Consider the following 19,430-nt stretch of genomic DNA (forward strand, 5'->3'; position numbering starts at 1 on the left):
ACTGCATGACAACCAACAAGATCTTGAAGGCAAGCATATTTATATTTTATTTGTTGTAACACTAATTAGAGTGCTGTAATAGTAATAATAAGCACAACTGTAATATCCCTTAAAGGAGAACAAGAAAGTCAACATATAAATGCAAATTATGTATAATTTCTAATAAATATTCTGCACACCTTCAATAATCTACGCCACTCCTAGGATTATAATTAGCATTTTAAAACAGTGCATGGCCATATGCCCATAAGCATGCCAATATATATAGATCGGTAGAAAGAATAGAAGTTGGAGGAAGCACCTGAAGAAGGAAGCGAGTGTGAAGTTTCACAACTATTTACAAAATGACAATGGAACAGATAGACGATAAGGTATATTTTCAATGTATATGAGACATGTAACAAGTTATCATGTTTCAGTGGTTCAAAATTTCTCATGCTAAGATCTGTAATCATCACATAGGCAAACCTGACACTTATCTACTCATTTATGGACTAGATTTGTTTATTAGCTATTGTTTATTTGTTAGCATAATTCCTATAGTGATTGGTGTTACATAGCACTTGACATTTTTAGAAAAAATTACTGCAGAGCCGTGTGCTCAGAGACTTAAAAAAGTGTATGGAGGCCATATGGCTTCCTAGGCAAACCACTTCTGTGCACTGCTGTACATATTCAGTCTGTTGCCATATTTTTATAGAGGAGAATACCACAATACAGAAGCTTGCAAAACTATTCACTCCCTTGGCATTTTTGTGTTTTGCTACCTCACAACCTGTAATTTCACTGATTTTTTTAGGGCGTGAATTAGTTCATATATATATATATATATATATATATATATATATATAGAACATGTCAACAACTGTGAACACCATGAAAATTTCAGCGTTCATAGCTTTTCACTGCCCTAAAGTCAGAATTTTGTAGAGCCTCTTTTTGTGGCAATTAGAGCTGCAAGTCACTTTGGAAAAGTCTCTGTGAGCATTCCACATCTTGCCAATGGGATTTTTGCCCATTCTTCAAGGCAAAACTGCTCCAGCTCCTTTAAGTTAGACGGTTTACTCTGGTGAACAGCAATCTTCATGTCAGACCATAAATTCTTAGTTGGATTAAGGTCTGGGATTTGACTAGGCCGCTCAGAAACTTTTACACATTTCCCCTTAATCCACTCGAGTGTTTCTTTAGCATTGTGCGTTGGGTCATTGCCTTTTTGGAAGGTGAACCTCCATCCCAGTATCAAATCACTGACAGCCTGAAAGAGGTTTTCTTCAAGAATATTTTTGTATATTGCACCATCCATCTTTCCTTCGCCTAGGACCGTTTTCCCTGTCCCTGCTGTCGAAAAACATCCCCACATGATGCTGCCACCACCATGTTTCACTGTTGAGATGGTGTTCTTGGGATGATGATCTGTGTTGGCTTGGTGTCAGGCATAGCGTTTACCATGGTGGCCAAAAAGTTCAATTTTGGTCTCATCTGACCACAGCACCTTCCTCCATACATTTGAGGAGTCTCCCACATGCCTTTTGGCAACCTCAAAATGAGCCTTACGATTGTGTGTAAGTAAAGGCATTTTTCTTCTCACTCTATGGTTGGTACGACTTTTTGCTTGGAAAATCTGCAACTCCTTCAGGGTTACCTTTGGTCTTTGTGCTGCCTCTCTTATTAATGCCCTCCTTGTCTGGACTAAGAATTTTGGTGGGCGGCCCTTTCTTGGCAGTTTTGTTATTGTGCCATGTTCATTCCATTTGATGAAAAAGGATTTGATGGTGCTCCGGGTGATTATCAGACATTGGGATTATTTTTTATAACCCAACCCTGAATTGCGCTTCTCAACAACTTTGTCCCTGACTAGTTTGGAGATCTCCTTGGACTTCATATTCCTGTTTGGTTACTGGTGCCTCTTGCTTTGCTTAATGGTGTTGGTCCAGCGTCGTCCTCTTGCTGATTCATCTGAGGCGTGGGCGTTCCGGCAGATGGCAATGGCGTCATACGCCGGCGACGTGCGTGCCTATGTCAGCTGCCGGCCTGTGATTGGCTGGCAGCTTTTAATGGCAATAGATTTTAACTGAATGTCCGAAGACACAAGTTCAGGTACTGAACCAGCATAATCCTGCCATTGGGGCCCAGTGAGCAGAAGAGAGGTCCAAGTGCATGGAGGGTGTGAAAACAGATGATAGAAAAAATCAGATTCTGAGCAAGGTATGACCGCATCTTATTGTATTGATACTGGATTATGACTTTATACCTGTGTGAAGCCACATCACTCATTGATCACTCATTGAGTATATAGAAATAATCACCTACCTATTGCATAGATTGAAATTGTTAGATAAATGTGTGCTCCTCCTTTTGAAGCCCACTGATTACCAAAATGGGGGACTTGTGTACCCATATTACCCCGATTCTCTCTTAGCCACCAGACTACCTCCATGAGGAGTGGTTGGGCACTTGCCTGTGCCAAAAATAAACAAATTAAACATTAGAATGATAGCCAATATGTGATTATGATGTTAGTTTAATACACAGAAATATTAAGCGATTTTTTATTCTTTTAAGAGCTCCTATTTTCTTATGCCAGCCATTTTGGAAAAAGTGACAAAATTAAAGCCATTATCATTTTGATTTAACGTGCAGACCATGCAGAAGCTTATATTGTATGGTATGTTCACATGAAGTGTTATAGCTGCAAAAAAATTTTGTGGCCTTTACTCCAGAACCAAATTTTTCAGCAAAATCTACACCAAATTGTACATCAAATTTGTTGTTGCACATAGGCCAAAAAAAACCCAAAACACATTACTTGATTTGCTTTGCTTAGCTTGGCAGGTTCACAGCTCCCTTGTCTGGTTCTCTGGTGATTTCTGCCAGCATTAACGGACGTAATCATCAAATGGTTGAGCGGTTTGCTCATTTGTCAGATCAAAGCTTCCTTGTTTGTATGAGCCAATAATTGGGAATGAGCGTTTTTGGGTACCCTCCTTCGCTGATTATAGGCTTGTCTAAATGGGCCTTAAAGCGGTTGTGCCAGGAACAAAAGTATATTTTAATCAATAGATCTTGGAAGAATAATGATTAAAAAAAGTGTTCCTGTGCTGAGATAAACTTATAAATGTGCCCCAGTGGAATGGCCGTGTCTGACCGTGCAGGAAGATGGTCTGATCATACCACAGCTCCTGGGCAGGGGAGAAAGCAAAGGAGAGTATACAGATATTGCAGCACAGGATCGCAACTGATTCTTTGAGGTAAAATATTGTTTTAAGCCCTTCACCACTGAGCCATTTTCCGTTTTTTGCGTTTTCGTTTTTTGCTCCCCTTCTTCCCACAGCCATAACTTTTTTTTCATTTTTCCGTCAATATGGCCTTGTGAGGGCTTGATTTTTGTGGGACAAGTTGTACTTTTGAATGACACCATTGGTTTTAACATATCTTGTACTCAAAAACGGGGAAAAAAAAAAATCAAGTGCAGTGAAATTGCAAAAAAAGTGCAATCCCACACTTGTTTTTGTTTGGCTTTTTTGATAGGTTCATTAAATGCTAAAACTGACCTGCCATTATGATTCTCCAGGTCATTACGAGTTCACAGTCACCAAACATGTCTAGGTTACTTTTTTATTTATGCAGTAAAAAAAAATCCAAAATTTGATTAAAAAAAATTGGCACTATTTTCCCGAGACCTGTAGTGTCTCCATTTTTCATGGTCTCGGGATGGGCAAGGGCTTATTTTTTGCTTGTCGATCTGATGTTTTTATTAATATAATTTTGTTGTCGAGCTGACATTTTTATTAAAATAATTTTGATGTAGATACAATGTTTTGATCACCCGTTATTGCATTTTACTGCAATGTAGCGGCGACCAATAAAACATAATTCTGGCATTTTGAATTTGTTTCCCCCTCATTTAGCGATTGGGTTAATTCTTTTTTATATTGATAGATTGGGTGATTCTGAATGCGGCAAAACCAAATAAGTGTTTATTTGATTTTATTATTGTTTTATTTTGAATGGGGCGAAAGGTGGGCTATTTGAACTTTTATATTTTTTTTATATTTTTAAAAACTTTTTTTTACTTTCTGCATACTTCAATAGTCTACATGGGAGACTAGAAGCTGCAGTACTTCGATCGCCTCTGCTACACACAGGTGATGATCAGATCGCCTGTGTGTAGCAGAAATGTTCACTTGCTTTGAGCACCGACCACGGGGCGGCACTCATAGCAATCTGGCAATGACAACCTTAGGTCTGCTGCAGACTTCTGGTTGTCATGCTGACCCATCAGTGACCCGCGATCATGTGATGGGGTCACTGATGGACGAGAATATTGACGCGCTTCCTTTAAGCGCAAGTTAAACGTCGCTGTCTGAGATTGACAGTGGCATTTAACTAGTTAACAGCGATCCACCCACAGCTGTTCTGTGCACATGTCTGCTGACATGTGCTCAGAAAGGTGAGGGCTCAGACCAAACCCGCACCAAACAGGGAAAGTCGACATGTGCGTATTATTAAATCACATGTTGGAAAGGGTTCAAAAACAGGCAGTGAAAGGTTTCCTCACAAAAAGAATCAGCTGTGATCCTGTGCTTCAATGTTTGTATACTCTTTAGCTTCCTCCCCTGCCCAGGAGCTGTGGTTTGATCAGACCATGTCCCTGCATGGTCAGACACGGCCATTACACAGTACACAGCAGGGGCACATTTATAAGATTATCTCAGCACAGGCATATTTTTTTTAATCACATCCATTTGTGGAGTTTATTTCTATTCCTAGATCTGTTGATTGAAATATAATTTTGTTCATGACACAACCCCTTTAAGTTTCAAAATATAATAACTTTGACATCATAACTTATAATGGTCCCAAAGACCCCAACATGTGAAGTGACAGACTCACCCCTCACCGCTCAAAAAATATTAAGCAGCTACATAAAAAGCAGGAACAAACAGTTAACGCCCCCTATTAACTATTACCTGCATTTCATATGTCAGTCTTAATGAGTGTACTTGAATAAAATGTTCAAAATTCATTAAGAGAAGCACACCACTTAATAAATTCAGAACATCTTACCAGTACTGTTCACCTCCCTGCACCTGGACAGAAATGCTGCTCTAGTCATGGACTGGAGTAACATTTCTGGCATCAGAAACGCTGCCTCTTTCCATTAATTTGAGATTGGGTGTAGCAGCACCCTGTATAAAACTGTCATGGAAACACCAAAAGCTGCAAACATTGTTCACTACTCAAAGTGATTTACACTGGAAAAGGCTGTTTAAGGTCTTGTGCAGTACATATAAAGTGCGAGAAAAATAACCTGGCGCTGCTCTCATCTGGTCTCTGAAGGAGGTGCTCAACAAAACACTGGAAGAGAAAAGTAGCGAACAGTAGAGAGAGATTACTGGATAGCCAATCAGTGCGTGCATGGTAGTGGTACAGCTGATTTACCAGTGCAGTGTGACATCAGATTGGCTGCATCTTTCAGCCAATCATACTTGGCACAGATCTGGACAGTATGTTTGTAAGAAGGTCAGGACCTAACCCTTTAAATGTTGATGTTACTATTTACATGTACATAATTGCCATATTTGTATGTGTCATATTTACGTATCTTTGTATTATATGTAAGCTGTATATATGTGTTTATTGCTATATGTAAGCTAGGGACAGTGCAGTTAGGGAAAAGGCCACTAGATGGGGCACTGAGTACACTGCATAGGAAAGCATAGTTGTAGGACACTTTAGAGGTTAATTGTAGGAGTGGTAGCTGGGGAATAAGCTAGACATATTTCCTGGTTATAGTTAGACGGGGATAGACACCTGGTGTGCTCAGGTAGTCTTCGGGTCTGAGCTGCTTAGCTATCACACAATGTTCCCAAGTAGTGAAACCCAGCCATCCATTTAAAGGAGTGGAAGTATTAAGGAAGAGAAGAGTGCAGTATGTGGTATCCGCAGCAACGTAGTGAAGAAGTACTGATGAAGTTTGGATGCTGAAGTAGCAGAGTGGGCCACCAGCGAGAGCTCAGGCAGGATGACCAAAAGGGGTGGACGACCTAGTAGATGATTATTTCCGTGTCTGGGCTGAAGTTGGTTCCAGGGAGATAGGTTGAAGTGCCGTTTTCACCCGGCTCCTTGTCCCCTTGTATCTTTGTGGCCTATTCCATTGAAGTAGAAGAATTAACGGAAAGACAAAGACTAATGCATTGCTGGCATTGTGACAAGTGTGCTGGAAGTGTTATGGACGTGCTTTGTCCTGAAGAGAATAAATCCGCTATGTTTAAAGTTGCTTTGGACTCTGCCCCCGGTCCTTTAAGTGAACGGAAGAAGGGGGAACACAGGAGGGAAGAAGCAGCTGACAGCATAGTGAGTATGGATTGCGCTGATCTGATTGCAATCCGGCCGTATCTACATGTTGAGTATGGATCAGTTTACAATGGCCCAGAAAACACCATTACGAGTTGAAAATAAAGCAACCTGAGGTCATTTCGACTTGTGGATCCACTATAGTTTACTATTTAGTTCAGCTGATTTATGTCCAAAGTGTAATAATGTATATTTTACTGCACTTTGTCTCCTATTAAAATAAGTGAGACAAGAAACAGTAATAGGGAACAGTAACAAAACAATGGATGGAGCAACACTTTTCCTGCCCTGTGCATTATTTACATCTGACCACCGCCAAAGAAGACAACAGCTGGTTTGTAGGGGTCCTCCACCATTGTCATGTTGTTTACTTATCCTATTCGTCATTAATACGCTAAATCCAGACTAACCTTTGAAAGGATTATTCCCAAAAAATCAAGAAGTTATCCCTTATTCATAGGGCATGGAATAACTTGCTTATCGCTGGGGATCTGTTTGCTAGGACCCCCTGAGAACCGAATCACAGGATCTATCACAGAATAACTGGAGTCCCAGCCATCAGCAAGTTCTTTGAGAACAACCCTTAAACAAAATCTGTCACAATGATCCACACCCAAAACATATATTATTATAGAGATATGTTGCTCTCTGACAGATAATGTCATTCATACCTACTAATTCAAGCTTTAAAATCATTGCTTTAAATAATATGTAAATGAGGCTTAAGTGCTGTGTGTGGTGACAAAGCACTACCCAAATATCTGCCCCATTGTACTATTCACCATCCATTCCCACCTTCCTCTTCTTGTCTGACAACTCACTAACTGTGTGGTCAAGCCAGTGAGTTGTCAGTCAAGCAGAAGAAGGTGGGCCTTGGTGTGGAATTGCCAGGGATGTAAAAGCTTGAGAAGTTCTCCATCACGCCCACAGCATTTAAACCTGATTTGCATATGAATTAAAACAGCAATTTTTCAGTCAAAAAGAAACAGTTTGCTTCAGTAAATGGGAAGATGGCATTATCTTACAGAGGGGAAGAGGACCATGTAAACAGTTTGGCAGGGTGGATCCTGCTAACAGATTCCCTTTAATATGTGATTTTTTATATTTGTTATGCTCTTAAAATCGGTACAATCAGAAATGTGTTATTTTATGTTTTGTTTCATTCATATTTTTTTTCCTTCATAGTATTCAATGGAAAGAGTTTTGAAAGACGCTGGGGAAAAACCTGTAGTATTTTCTTTCATATCTTATTCATGTCCTTATTGCAAAAGTCTACTGTCTGTTCTTGAAGTAAGTAATGACATATTTGTACAGTTGGGTGGATTGATTCACAGAATTCCAATCCATTGGCCAGATTAGTAGTCTTTGACCCTTGGAAGTTTGTGAATCGCTTACCTTCCAGGATACCTGGTGTGGCTATGTATTAGACGGTTTGGTGCAACGTCATCATCAGGGCGTGACACCCAGTTGACGTCACTCTAGCCTGGCTAATCAAAAGTTGCGGAAGGTAAGAGCTTCGGGAGCTTTCTATCCAGCAGCCAGAGAATACTGAACTGGCTGATGGACCAGAGTCCCATGAATCGATCACCTCATCTCCACTATTAAGCAATTAGAGTACAAAAAAATCATAAATATCATTAAAAAGTTTTTCAATTAATGTATTATTTTATTACATCTGAAAACTCTGTTGTCCAACTATGTCATGTGTAGAGTTGAGCGAATTTGTTCGGGTTCCTGCTTATTCTGCAAGCTATGGCACTTAGAGAATAAGCTGCAGAAGGAACCCGGATTTGTGGATCGCGCCGGCTGAACACCTGATCGGCGCCGCAGCTGCATGTGTCGTGGCTGTGTCACAGAGAGCCCAACAAACAGGCTATCCAGGCATGTGCTGTGATTGTTACACAGCCGTGACACATGCAGCTGCGGCGCTGATCTGCAGCTTATTCGGTAAGCGCTATAGCTTGCCGAATAAGCAGGGACCCGAACAAATTCGCTCAACTCTAGTCATGTGCACCCACATATTTATCTTACTGATTCTGCAAATGTACTTGTCATTACATGACCCCATCTCTCGTCTTCTACTTGGCTTGCAGATCATGTGTCATATTTCCAACACATGATCTTTCTCCACTTGATTCAACCACCAATAAGTAGCACTGTTACTCAACACAGCAGTTATGTTATTTTTTGACTTCACATGCACAATCAAAGACACAATAGGGAATGTTTATTATGCTTAAAATGCCAGAATTTGGTACAATTAGTGCAAATACACTGTCTTTTATAACTATAGTGGCTTGCGAAAGTATTCACCCTTCTTGGCATTTTTAATATTTTGCTACCTCACAACCTGAAATTTCAATTTTTTTATGGTTTGCATCAGTGCATGTAAAGAACATGCCTACAACTGTGAACACTTGGTTTTCTTTTTTTGTGAAGGAAACAACAAATAGGACAAAATAACTAAAAACTTCAGTGTGCATAACTATTCACCCACCTAAAGTCAGCCCTTTGTAGAGAATCCTTTTGAGGCAATTATAGCTGCAAGTCACTTTGGAAAAGTCTCTATGAGCTTTCCACAAATTGTCACTGGGATTTTTGCCCATTTCTTAAGGCAAAACTGCTCCATCTCCTTTAAGTTAGTTGTTTTCCTCTGGTGAACAGCAATCTTCAAGTTTGACCACAGATTCTCAATTGTATTAAGGCCTGGGCTTTGACAAGGCCACTCCAAAACATTAACAAGTTTCCCCTTAAACCACTCGAGTGTGGCTTTAGCAGTATGCTTTGGGTCATTGTCTTATTAGAAAGTGAACCACAATCCCAGTCTCAAATCACTAACAGACCAGAACAGGTTTGGCTGAAGAATATCTCGGTACCATCCATCTTCCTCTTCCCTCGGACCATTTTACCTCTCCCTGCTGCCAAAAAACATCCCCACAGCATGATGCTGCTACTACCATTTTTCACTGTGGGGATGGTGTTCTTGCAGGGATGAGCTATTTTGATTTCGTGCTAGACATAGCAATTACCTTGGTAGCTAATAAGTCCAATTTTGGTCTCATCTAACCACAGCACATTCCTCCATACATTTTGAGAGTCTCCCACATGTCTTTTGGCAAACTCAAAACAAGCCTTACAATTGTATGTAAGTAAAGGCTTTTTTCTTCTCACTCTTTCATAAATGCCACCTCTATGGAGTGTACGACTTATTGTGGTCACACGGACAGATACTCCAGTCTCTGTTTCAGAACTCTGCAGCTCCTTCAAGGTTATGTTTAGTCTCTGTTCTGCCTGTTCTGCCTTTCTGATAAATACCATAAGTGCCTGTGCTGAGAGTTTTGGTGGGCGATCCACTCTTGGCAGGTTTATAGTGGTACCATGTTCTTTCCATTTGATAATAATTGACTAGATGGTGCTTCGGAGGATCAACAAAGATTGGGATTTTTTTATAACCTCTACTTGGACTTTTCAACAACTTTGTCCCTGACAAAGTTAGTGGTTCTGTGGCGCCCCTGAGGCTCAGTCACCACAGAGATACTGCACCTCCTCCTGAGGTGTGGTGCCCCACCATCCAGGTAAGTTGGAGGCTCCTGACCACGCTCCAACACCTGCATCCCACACAACACGGTAGTTCAGCAAAGCCACATTGCGGCTCCCTGCTTGGAGTGTAGCAGAGCATCTTTGGTGGCTCCCTGCTTGGAACACGAAACGTGCTGGGAGGCAGGTGGAGTTAGAACATATAAAAGAGTGGGAAGGTTTAGGATTTAGGTCAGTCAGTCAGAGGGAGTCACTCAGAGAGGCGTGAGGAAAGGAGATCCCTGAGAGAGGGATGGAGGAAGGAGGTGCTGCAGCAGATCTCAGTGACCTGGGTCTGCTGGCACGGGAAAGGAAAGAAGGAGAAAGACATTGAACCGAAACATGATCTTCCATGAGAAGGAAAGACTAGTATGGAACGTAGGAGTAAACGGGAACAGAGGACGTGGGTTAGAGGAAGAACCCTGCCTAGAAGTTCTAAGCGCAAGGCCAGGGCCCGGTCCCCGAGGTTGTATGGATACTAATGGTCCTACAGCATACACCGATGAAGTAGTGGGCTGTAAATGCACTACTCCCATCTAAGACTTGGGGGCACAACAGCAACCTTGATAGTGAGCCGGGACTCAGGAGCAAGGAGTCCCCGAAGCAGGCTACAGCTGTCTGCCGTACAAGTAGAGTTCTTGGGAACATCTGTCTGGAGGCACTCCAGTGTAATGAAGTACTGGGAGTACTTCACACTTAAAGGTGCTATAAGAGGAGACGTTCAGAAAGGCACATGTTGGTGGAGCGTTGGAAGGGAACCTTCCATCTGACCTGGAGGCTGATTGAGTCCCTGACCCGGAGGACACGGCACGGAGGCGGGCACCTGTATGTGTACTACAGACTGTGAGTAAAGCTTTGGAACTACAAGTCTGGTGTCCTCCATTGATTCTTGCGCCAACTCACCCAGCACCGCTAGATCTGGATACCAATTCTAAACCGCTTGTGCCTCTCTACCCCCTACATCTACACTGCCCTGGGGCTACAGCTCCACCTGTGGGGAGCTTCACCATCTTGGCTGCAACACACCATCAGCCCCAGAGGATCTGCACGCAGCGTCGGCTCAACACCTCACTTGCTGAACACCACAGGTGGCGTCACGAACTATTCCATTAACTACATTCCACCATTCAACTTCCCCTATTAATTGGGCACCTAGGGCCACGGACCGGGTCACCACTGCTGTAACACATCCCGCCGACACCGGCCCGGTACCGAGTACCCCACAGCCCTGGGAATGTGACCCAGACTCTCTAACTTAACCCCTTTACCACAGAGGGTGGTTTGCACATTAATGACCGGGCCAATTTTTACAATTCTGACCACTGTCAAAGTTATAACTCTGGAATGTTTCAACAAATCCTGGTGAATCTGAGACTGTTTTTTTCATGACATATTGTATTGTACTTCATGATAGTGGTAACATTTCTTTGGCATGACGCATTTATTTGTGAAAAAAAACAGAAATTTGGCGAAAATTTGGAAAATGTCATAATTTTCAAACTTTTAATTTTTTTGCCTTTAAATCACAGAGATATGTCACACAAACTTGTCAATAAATAATATTTCCCACATGTCTACTTTACATCAGCACAATTTTGGAACCAAATTTCTTTTTGTCAGGAAGCTATAAGGGTTAAAAGTTGACCAGCGATTTTACATTTTACCAACAAAATTTACAAAACCATTTTTTTTAGGGACCATATTACATTTGAAGCCACTTTGAGGGGCCTATATGAAAGTAGATACCCAAAAGTGACACCATTTTAAAAACGGCACCCCTCAAGGTGCTCAAAACCACATTCACGAAGTTTATTAACCCTTCAGGTGCTTCACAGGAATTAAAAAGAAATATCATTTAACTTTTTTTCCCCAAAATTGACCTCAGATGCAATTTTTTTATTTTCACAAGGGTAACAGGAAAAAATGGACTCCAAAATTTTTCCTGAGTATGCCAATACCCCATATGAGGGAGAAAACCACTGTTTGGGCGCACGATAGAGCTTGGAAGGGAGGGAGCAGAATTTGACTTTTTGAATGCAATATTTGCACGAACAATTGGCGGATGCCATGTCACGTTTGGAGAGCCTCTGATGTGCCTAAACAGTGAAAATCCCCCACAAGTGACACCATTTTGGAAACTAGACCCCTCAGGGAATTGATCTAGATGTGTGGTGAGCGCACAGAAGTTTATAATGTTCAGCCTTAAAAATAAGAAAAAATAAAATTTTCCCCACAAATATGTTTTCAGCACAAAATATTGCATTTTCATAAGGGCATCAGGAAAAATTGCACCATACAATTTGTTGTGCAATTTCTCCTGAGTACACCGATACCCCATATGTGTGGGAACACTACTTTTGAGGCACAGTGCAAAGCTCAGAAGAGAAGAGGCGCCATATTGTACTTCAGATTTTGCTGGAATGGTTTGAGGGTGCCATGTCACACTGACAGAGCCCCCGAGGTGCCAGAACAACAGAATCCCCCTATATGTGAACTCATTTTGCAAACTACACTTACCAATGAATTCTTCTAGTAGTGCAGTGATCGTATTGACACCACATGTGCCTCACATAATTTTATACCACTGAGCGGTGAAGAAAGAATAAAGTTCATTTTTACCACTAAAATGTTGTTTTAGCCCCAAGTCTTTAATTTTTCTAAGAGCTAATAGGATTTTTTTTTTTACAACAAACTGAGCTTCATTTTTTCCTGAATGCGCCAATATTTCCCTCCATGTAATAGGGAAATATTTTTCAGGCACAGTGCAAAGCTCAGAAGGCAAGAAGCGCCAGATTATACTGTTATGGTTTTCAGGTGCCATGACTACATTGACCGCTCAATGAATTCATCTAGGGGTGCAGTGATCATATTGACTCCACGGGTGTGTCACAGAATTTTATACCATTGGGCAGTGAAGAAAAATTAAATACATTTTTACCACCAAAATTTAGTTTTAGAACCAGATTTTACATTTTCACACAAGAAGTGAGTAAAAAAGACACCAAAATTGTCCCACAATTTCTACTGAATGTGTCAATAGCTCATATGTGGCTGTTTAGCACTACTTAGCCAGACGAAGAAACTCGGGAGGGACAGAGCGCTATTTGCCTCCTGGAGCGCAGATTTTCTTAAATCAGTTTGTGGACTCCATATACAGAGCCACTAATAGAAGAGCAGAATCCCCCATCAAATGACCCCATTTGGGAAACTATACCCCTTGGGGAACTTATCCACAGGTGTAGTGACGATTTTGACTCCATGGGTATTTTCCAGAAACAAGCAGCAATGAATGTTGCCAAATGAAATTTGCAAACTGCCATTGTAGTGACCAGTACACTGTAGTGACCAGTATGTTGCAGTCACCAGTACATTATGCCCAGCCCATGCTTCTAAAGGCAGGCACCCGTAAATTAGGCGGACTCTCATCGCTTTAGAAATGCCAAACGTGGGTGCAATATGTGGTTTGGGTACACTGTGGGGCTCAGAAGGGGAGGGGGGCATTTGGGAGTGAGAATTTGCTGAATTTCTTTTGGCGGATGAGGAGCCATTTCACTTTTCCAGAGCCTTTGTACTACCAATAACGTGGAATACCCCTATATTTCCATTAACAGATGACGGACCTGAGCCAGGGCTTGCTTTTTTTGTGGATTGAGTTGAAGCTTTTATTGGGAACATTTTACCTTGAGATCACATTTATCCGGCACTCTATACTGGCCTCTTACTTTGGAGTTTCCATCTAAATTTCCGAGTGACGTGATTCAGATGAAACCCCCGGGGGGGGACTATTCTCTATCATGAGGCATCACAGTTACTCTGGACTCTGTCTGACCTCTGTTCAGTGGTGTCCTTCTTTTCAGAAGTGCACAAAACTGTGGCCGATGGCACTTTTATGCAATTCTAAAAAGACAGACACCATCGGATCACAGGTCACAAGGCATCCACAGTGTCTCCATCTGCCTCATTAAAGGGAATCTTCCGCTAGAGGATCTGGCTGAATCACGTTTTTCAGAGATTCACATGGAAACTCCAGTGTAAGCGCTCAGCGCAGAGCACAGGATAAATGTGCGCCGAGCCCTACTGTGATTTTTGGGAGGCAGAATGAAAAAATCAACAGCATGTGAAGAATTAGTTTTATTTATTTTTTATGCCGTTTCTCGTGCGGTATAAGTTACTAGACAGATTTATATTGGGTTTTCATGTTTGACTGCTGTCACACACTAAAAGACGCTTTTTATTGCAAAAAAAATAGTTTTTGCACCACCACATTTTGAGAGCTATAATTTTTCCATATTTTGGCCCACTGAGTCATGTGAGGTCTAGTTTTTTTGAGGGACGAGTTGACAATTTTATTGCTTCCATTTTCGGGCACGAGACAGAATGTGAGACAAAATGAGCAAAAACCAGCAATTCAGGAATTTCTTTTGGGGGGGATTAGGCCGTTCCATATATGGTAAAATTAATGAGGCAGTTTTATTCTTTGGGTCAGTATGATTATAGCGATACCTCATTTATATCGTATTTTCATGTTTTGGCGCTTTTATACAATAAAAAATATTTTATAGAAAAAATAATTATTTTTGCATTTCTTTATTCTGAGAGCTATAAATTTTTTAGTTTTCTGCTGACGGAGCTGTATGGTGGCTTGTTTTTTGCGGGATAAATTGACATTTTCAGAGGTACCATGATTATTTATATTTGTCTTTTTGTTTGCGTTTTATTCCACTTTTTGTTTGGCGGCATGATGATTTTAGCCTTTTTTTATGGTGTTCACTAAAGGGGTTAACCAGTGGGACAGTTTTATAGGTTGGGTCATTGAAATACAATATCTTTTGATTTTTTATTACTATTTTTGATTTTTATTTTAAATATTTGTACAATTATTATTATTTTTTTTACTTTTTAATAACTTTTTTACTTAGTCCTACTATGGGACAATCATTTTTTGCAGGGTGATCGCTTCTGCAGAATGGAGATGAAGGAGCATCCCCATTCTGCAGAAACTGTCAGCTCTGCACTGACAGAGAGACTTGCTGATCATGCACTGCACATGATCAGCAAGTATCCTTGTTCTGATGACCCAGATGTCGTCATGACAACATCAAGTCACCATTGGTAATGATCGGAGCTGTCAGCCCTCTGCCTGTTCCCGGAATGCTGCGATCGTGTTTGATCGCAGCATTTCGGGGGATAAAGTGCTGAGAGTGGTCTGTGACTGCTCCTGGCACTTAGTGCCGGATATTAGCTGACACCCGTCGATCACCGGCACAACCCCAGTGTGCGTAGGAGATCGCTCAGAAGTAATATTCTGTCCATAGTTAAATTGAACCCAGGTCACAGGTTGACTTCCATCTACTAAGCATGTGACTTAGGCCGATGTCACAATTGCCGTAAGAAAAATCAGTCCAATTTTCTCAGCCGAGAATCACAGTAGTGTTCTCCGTATGGTGATCCGTATGTAATCCATTTGCATTGCGATCTAGCATCTAGTATCCGTATGACATCTGTATGCAATCCATATGCAATGCGATTTCATAGAATCATAGAATCGTAGAGTTGGAAGGGACCTCCTGGGCCATCTGGTCCAATCCCCTGCTCAAAAGCAGGATTCGCTAAATCATCCCAGACAAATGTCTGTCCAGCCTCTGTTTGAAGACTTCCATGGAAGGAGAACTCACCACCTCTCGTGGCAGCCTGTTCCACTCATTGATCACTCTAACTGTCAAAAAAAATTTCTAACATCTAATCTGTGTCTCCTCCCATTCAGTTTCATCCCATTGCTTCTAGTCTCTCCTTGTGCAAATGAGAATAAAGATGATAATTCTACAATGTGACAGCCCTTGAGATATTTGTAGACAGCTATTAAGTCTCCTTTTAACATGAGCTTTTGCATACAGCAGTTCTCTGTCATTGACACATCGTTTTAAACAAAATATTCTTCAAAACACACACACACACACATATATATATACAGTATAAATATTAGATTGATTGATAGATACAGTGGGGAAAAAAGTATTTAGTCAGCCACCAATTGTGCAAGTTCTCCCACTTAAAAAAGTGAGAGAGGCCTGTAATTGATATCATAGGTAGACCACAACTATGAGAGTCAAAATGAGAAAACAAATCAAGAAAATCTCCTTGCCTGATTTGGCAAGATTTACTTTTCAAATTATGGTGGAAAATAAGTATTTGGTCATTAACAAAAGTTCATCTCAATATTTTGTTATATACAGTGGGGAAAAAAAGTATTTAGTCAGTCAGCAATAGTGCAAGTTCCACCACTTAAAAAGATGAGAGGCGTCTGTAATTTACATCATAGGTAGACCTCAACTATGGGAGACAAACTGAGAAAAAAAAATCCAGAAAATCACATTGTCTGTTTTTTTTTCATTTTATTTGCATATTATGGTGGAAAATAAGTATTTGGTCAGAAACAAGCAATCAAGATTTCTGGCTCTCACAGACCTGTAACTTCTTCTTTAAGAGTCTCCTCTTTCCTCCACTCATTACCTGTAGTAATGGCACCTGTTTAAACTTGTTATCAGTATAAAAAGACACCTGTGCACACCCTCAAACAGTCTGACTCCAAACTCCACTATGGTGAAGACCAAAGAGCTGTCAAAGGACACCAGAAACAAAATTGTAGCCCTGCACCAGGCTGGGAAGACTGAATCTGCAATAGCCAACCAGCTTGGAGTGAAGAAATCAACTGTGGGAGCAATAATTAGAAAATGGAAGACATACAAGACCACTGATAATCTCCCTCGATCTGGTGCTCCACGCAAAATCCCACCCCATGGGGTCAGAATGATCACAAGAACGGTGAGCAAAAATCCCAGAACCACACGGGGGGACCTAGTGAATGAACTGCAGAGAGCTGGGACCAATGTAACAAGGCCTACCATAAGTAACACACTACGCCACCATGGACTCAGATCCTGCAGTGCCAGACGTGTCCCACTGCTTAAGCCTGTACATGTCCGGGCCCGTCTGAAGTTTGCTAGAAAGCATTTGGATGATCCAGAGGAGTTTTGGGAGAATGTCCTATGGTCTGATGAAACCAAACTGGAACTGTTTGGTAGAAACACAACTTGTCGTGTTTGGAGGAAAAAGAATACTGAGTTGCATCCATCAAACACCATACCTACTGTAAAGCATGGTGGTGGAAACATCATGCTTTGGGGCTGTTTCTCTGCAAAGGGGCCAGGACGACTGATCCGGGTACATGAAAGAATGAATGGGGCCATGTATCGTGAGATTTTGAGTGCAAACCTCCTTCCATCAGCAAGGGCATTGAAGATGAAACGTGGCTGGGTCTTTCAACATGACAATGATCCAAAGCACACCACCAGGGCAACAAAGGAGTGGCTTCGTAAGAAGCATTTCAAGGTCCTGGAGTGGCCTAGCCAGTCTCCAGATCTCAACCCTATAGAAAACCTTTGGAGGGAGTTGAAAGTCCGTGTTGCCAAGCGAAAAGCCAAAAACATCACTGCTCTAGAGGAGATCTGCATGGAGGAATGGGCCAACATACCAACAACAGTGTGTGGCAACCTTGTGAAGACTTACAGAAAACGTTTGACCTCTGTCATTGCCAACAAAGGATATATCACAAAGCATTGAGATGAAATTTTGTTTCTGACCAAATACTTATTTTCCACCATAATATGCAAATAAAATGAAAAAAAAACAGACAATGTGATTTTCTGGATTTTTTTTTCTCAGTTTGTCTCCCATAGTTGAGGTCTACCTATGATGTAAATTACAGACGCCTCTCATCTTTTTAAGTGGTGGAACTCGCACTATTGCTGACTGACTAAATACTTTTTTTCCCCACTGTATCCTTTGTTGGCAATGAGGTCAAATGTTTTCTGTAAGTCTTCACAAGGTTGGCACACACTGTTGGTGGTATGTTGACCCATTTCTCCATGCAGATCTCCTCTAGAGCAGTGATGTTTTGGGCCTGTCGCTGGGCAACACGGACTTTCAAATACCTCCAAAGGTTTTCTATGGGGTTGAGATCTGGAGACTGGCTATGCCACTCCATGACCTTCATATGCTTCTTACGAAGCAACTCCTTTGTTGCCCTGGAGGTATTCTTGGGATCATTATCATGCTGAAAAACTCATCCACATTTCATCTTCAATGCCCATGCTGATGGAAGGAGGTTTGCACTCAAAATCTCACGATATATGGCACCATTCATTCTTTCATGTACACGGATCAGTCGTTCTGGTCCCTTTGCAGAGAAACAGCCCCAAAGCATGATGTTGCCACCCCCATTCTTCACAGTAGGTATGGTGTTCTTTTTATGCAACTCACCATTCTGTCTCCTCCAAACACAACAAGTTTTATTTCTACCAAACAGTTCTACTTTGATTTCATTTAACCATATGACATTCTCCCAGTACTCTTCTGGATAATCCAAATGCTTTCTAGCAAACTTCAGATGGGCATGTACTGGCTTAAGCAGGGGGACATGTATGACATTGCAGGATCTGAGTCCCTGGTGGCATAGTGTGTTACTGATGATAGCCTTGGTTATAGTAGTCCCAGCTCGATGCAGGTCATTCACTAGGTCCCCCCCCCCGTGTGGTTCTGGGATTTTTGCTCACCGTTCTTGTGATCATTTTGACCCCACGGGGTGAGATCTTGCGTGGAGCCCCAGATCAAAGGAGATTATCAGTGATCTTGTATCTCTTCCATTTTCTTATTATTACTGCCACAGTTGATTTCATAACACCAAGCTGCCTAAGTATTGCAGATTCAGTCTTGCCAGCCTGGTGCAGGACTACAATTTTGTTTCTGGTGTCCTTCGATAGCTCTTTGGTCTTCACCATAGTGGAGTTTGGAGTGTGACTGTTTGAGGTTGTAGACAGGTGTCTTTTATACTGATAAGAAGTTCAAACATGTGCCATTACTACAGTTAATGAGTGGAGGACAGAGGAGCCTCTTAAAGAAGAAGTTACAGGTCTGTGAGAGACAGAAATCTTGCATGCTTTTAGGTGACCAAATACTTATTTTCCACCATAATTTGAAAAATAAATCTTGCCAAATCAGACAAGGTGATTTTCTTGATTTGTTTTCTCATTTTGACTCTCATAGTTGTGGTCTACCTATGATGTCAATTACAGACTTCTCTCATCTTTTTAAGTGGGAGAACTTGCACAATTGGTGGCTGACTAAATACTTTTTTTCCCCAATGTGTATATGTATTCTATGTGTATATATCAATTCTTTTCAAACCTGTCAGTGTGATTTTACTGAACACCGCACATGAATTGCCGACTATTCAAAGGACACCGTTGCGTATTTCTTGCAAGTCACACAGATGGTCCATGTGGTGTGCGATTTCTTTCTCGCACCCATAGACTTGCATTGGTGAGTCTCGACCGTTATATGCAGCAAATAGCAGCATGCTGCGATTTCACTCGCACGTATAATACGGCTGAGAAAAAAATGGTGATGGGAGCTGCCCCATAGATTAACAGCGGTCAGAG

At 41.4% G+C, this 19,430-nt stretch overlaps 1 protein-coding gene across 2 annotated transcripts in view; it reads left to right on the forward strand.

The window, feature by feature from the left end:
• The first annotated feature begins 256 nt into the window (after positions 1–256).
• The window catches only part of LOC141055751 (thioredoxin-like), a 29,173-nt gene continuing 9,999 nt past the window's right edge, over positions 257–19,430 (forward strand). For both annotated transcript variants that reach the window (XM_073552444.1, XM_073552445.1), the window contains exons 1-2: positions 257–371; positions 7,543–7,647. In XM_073552444.1, the coding sequence (XP_073408545.1) occupies positions 345–371; positions 7,543–7,647 (132 nt within the window). In that variant the 5' untranslated portion in view covers positions 257–344. The remainder of the gene's footprint in view (positions 372–7,542; positions 7,648–19,430) is intronic.

This window comes from Dendrobates tinctorius, unplaced genomic scaffold (assembly GCF_039654945.1).
Source record: "Dendrobates tinctorius isolate UK_male_01 unplaced genomic scaffold, ASM3965494v1 ptg000191l, whole genome shotgun sequence".
Taxonomy (NCBI): domain Eukaryota; kingdom Metazoa; phylum Chordata; class Amphibia; order Anura; family Dendrobatidae; genus Dendrobates; species Dendrobates tinctorius.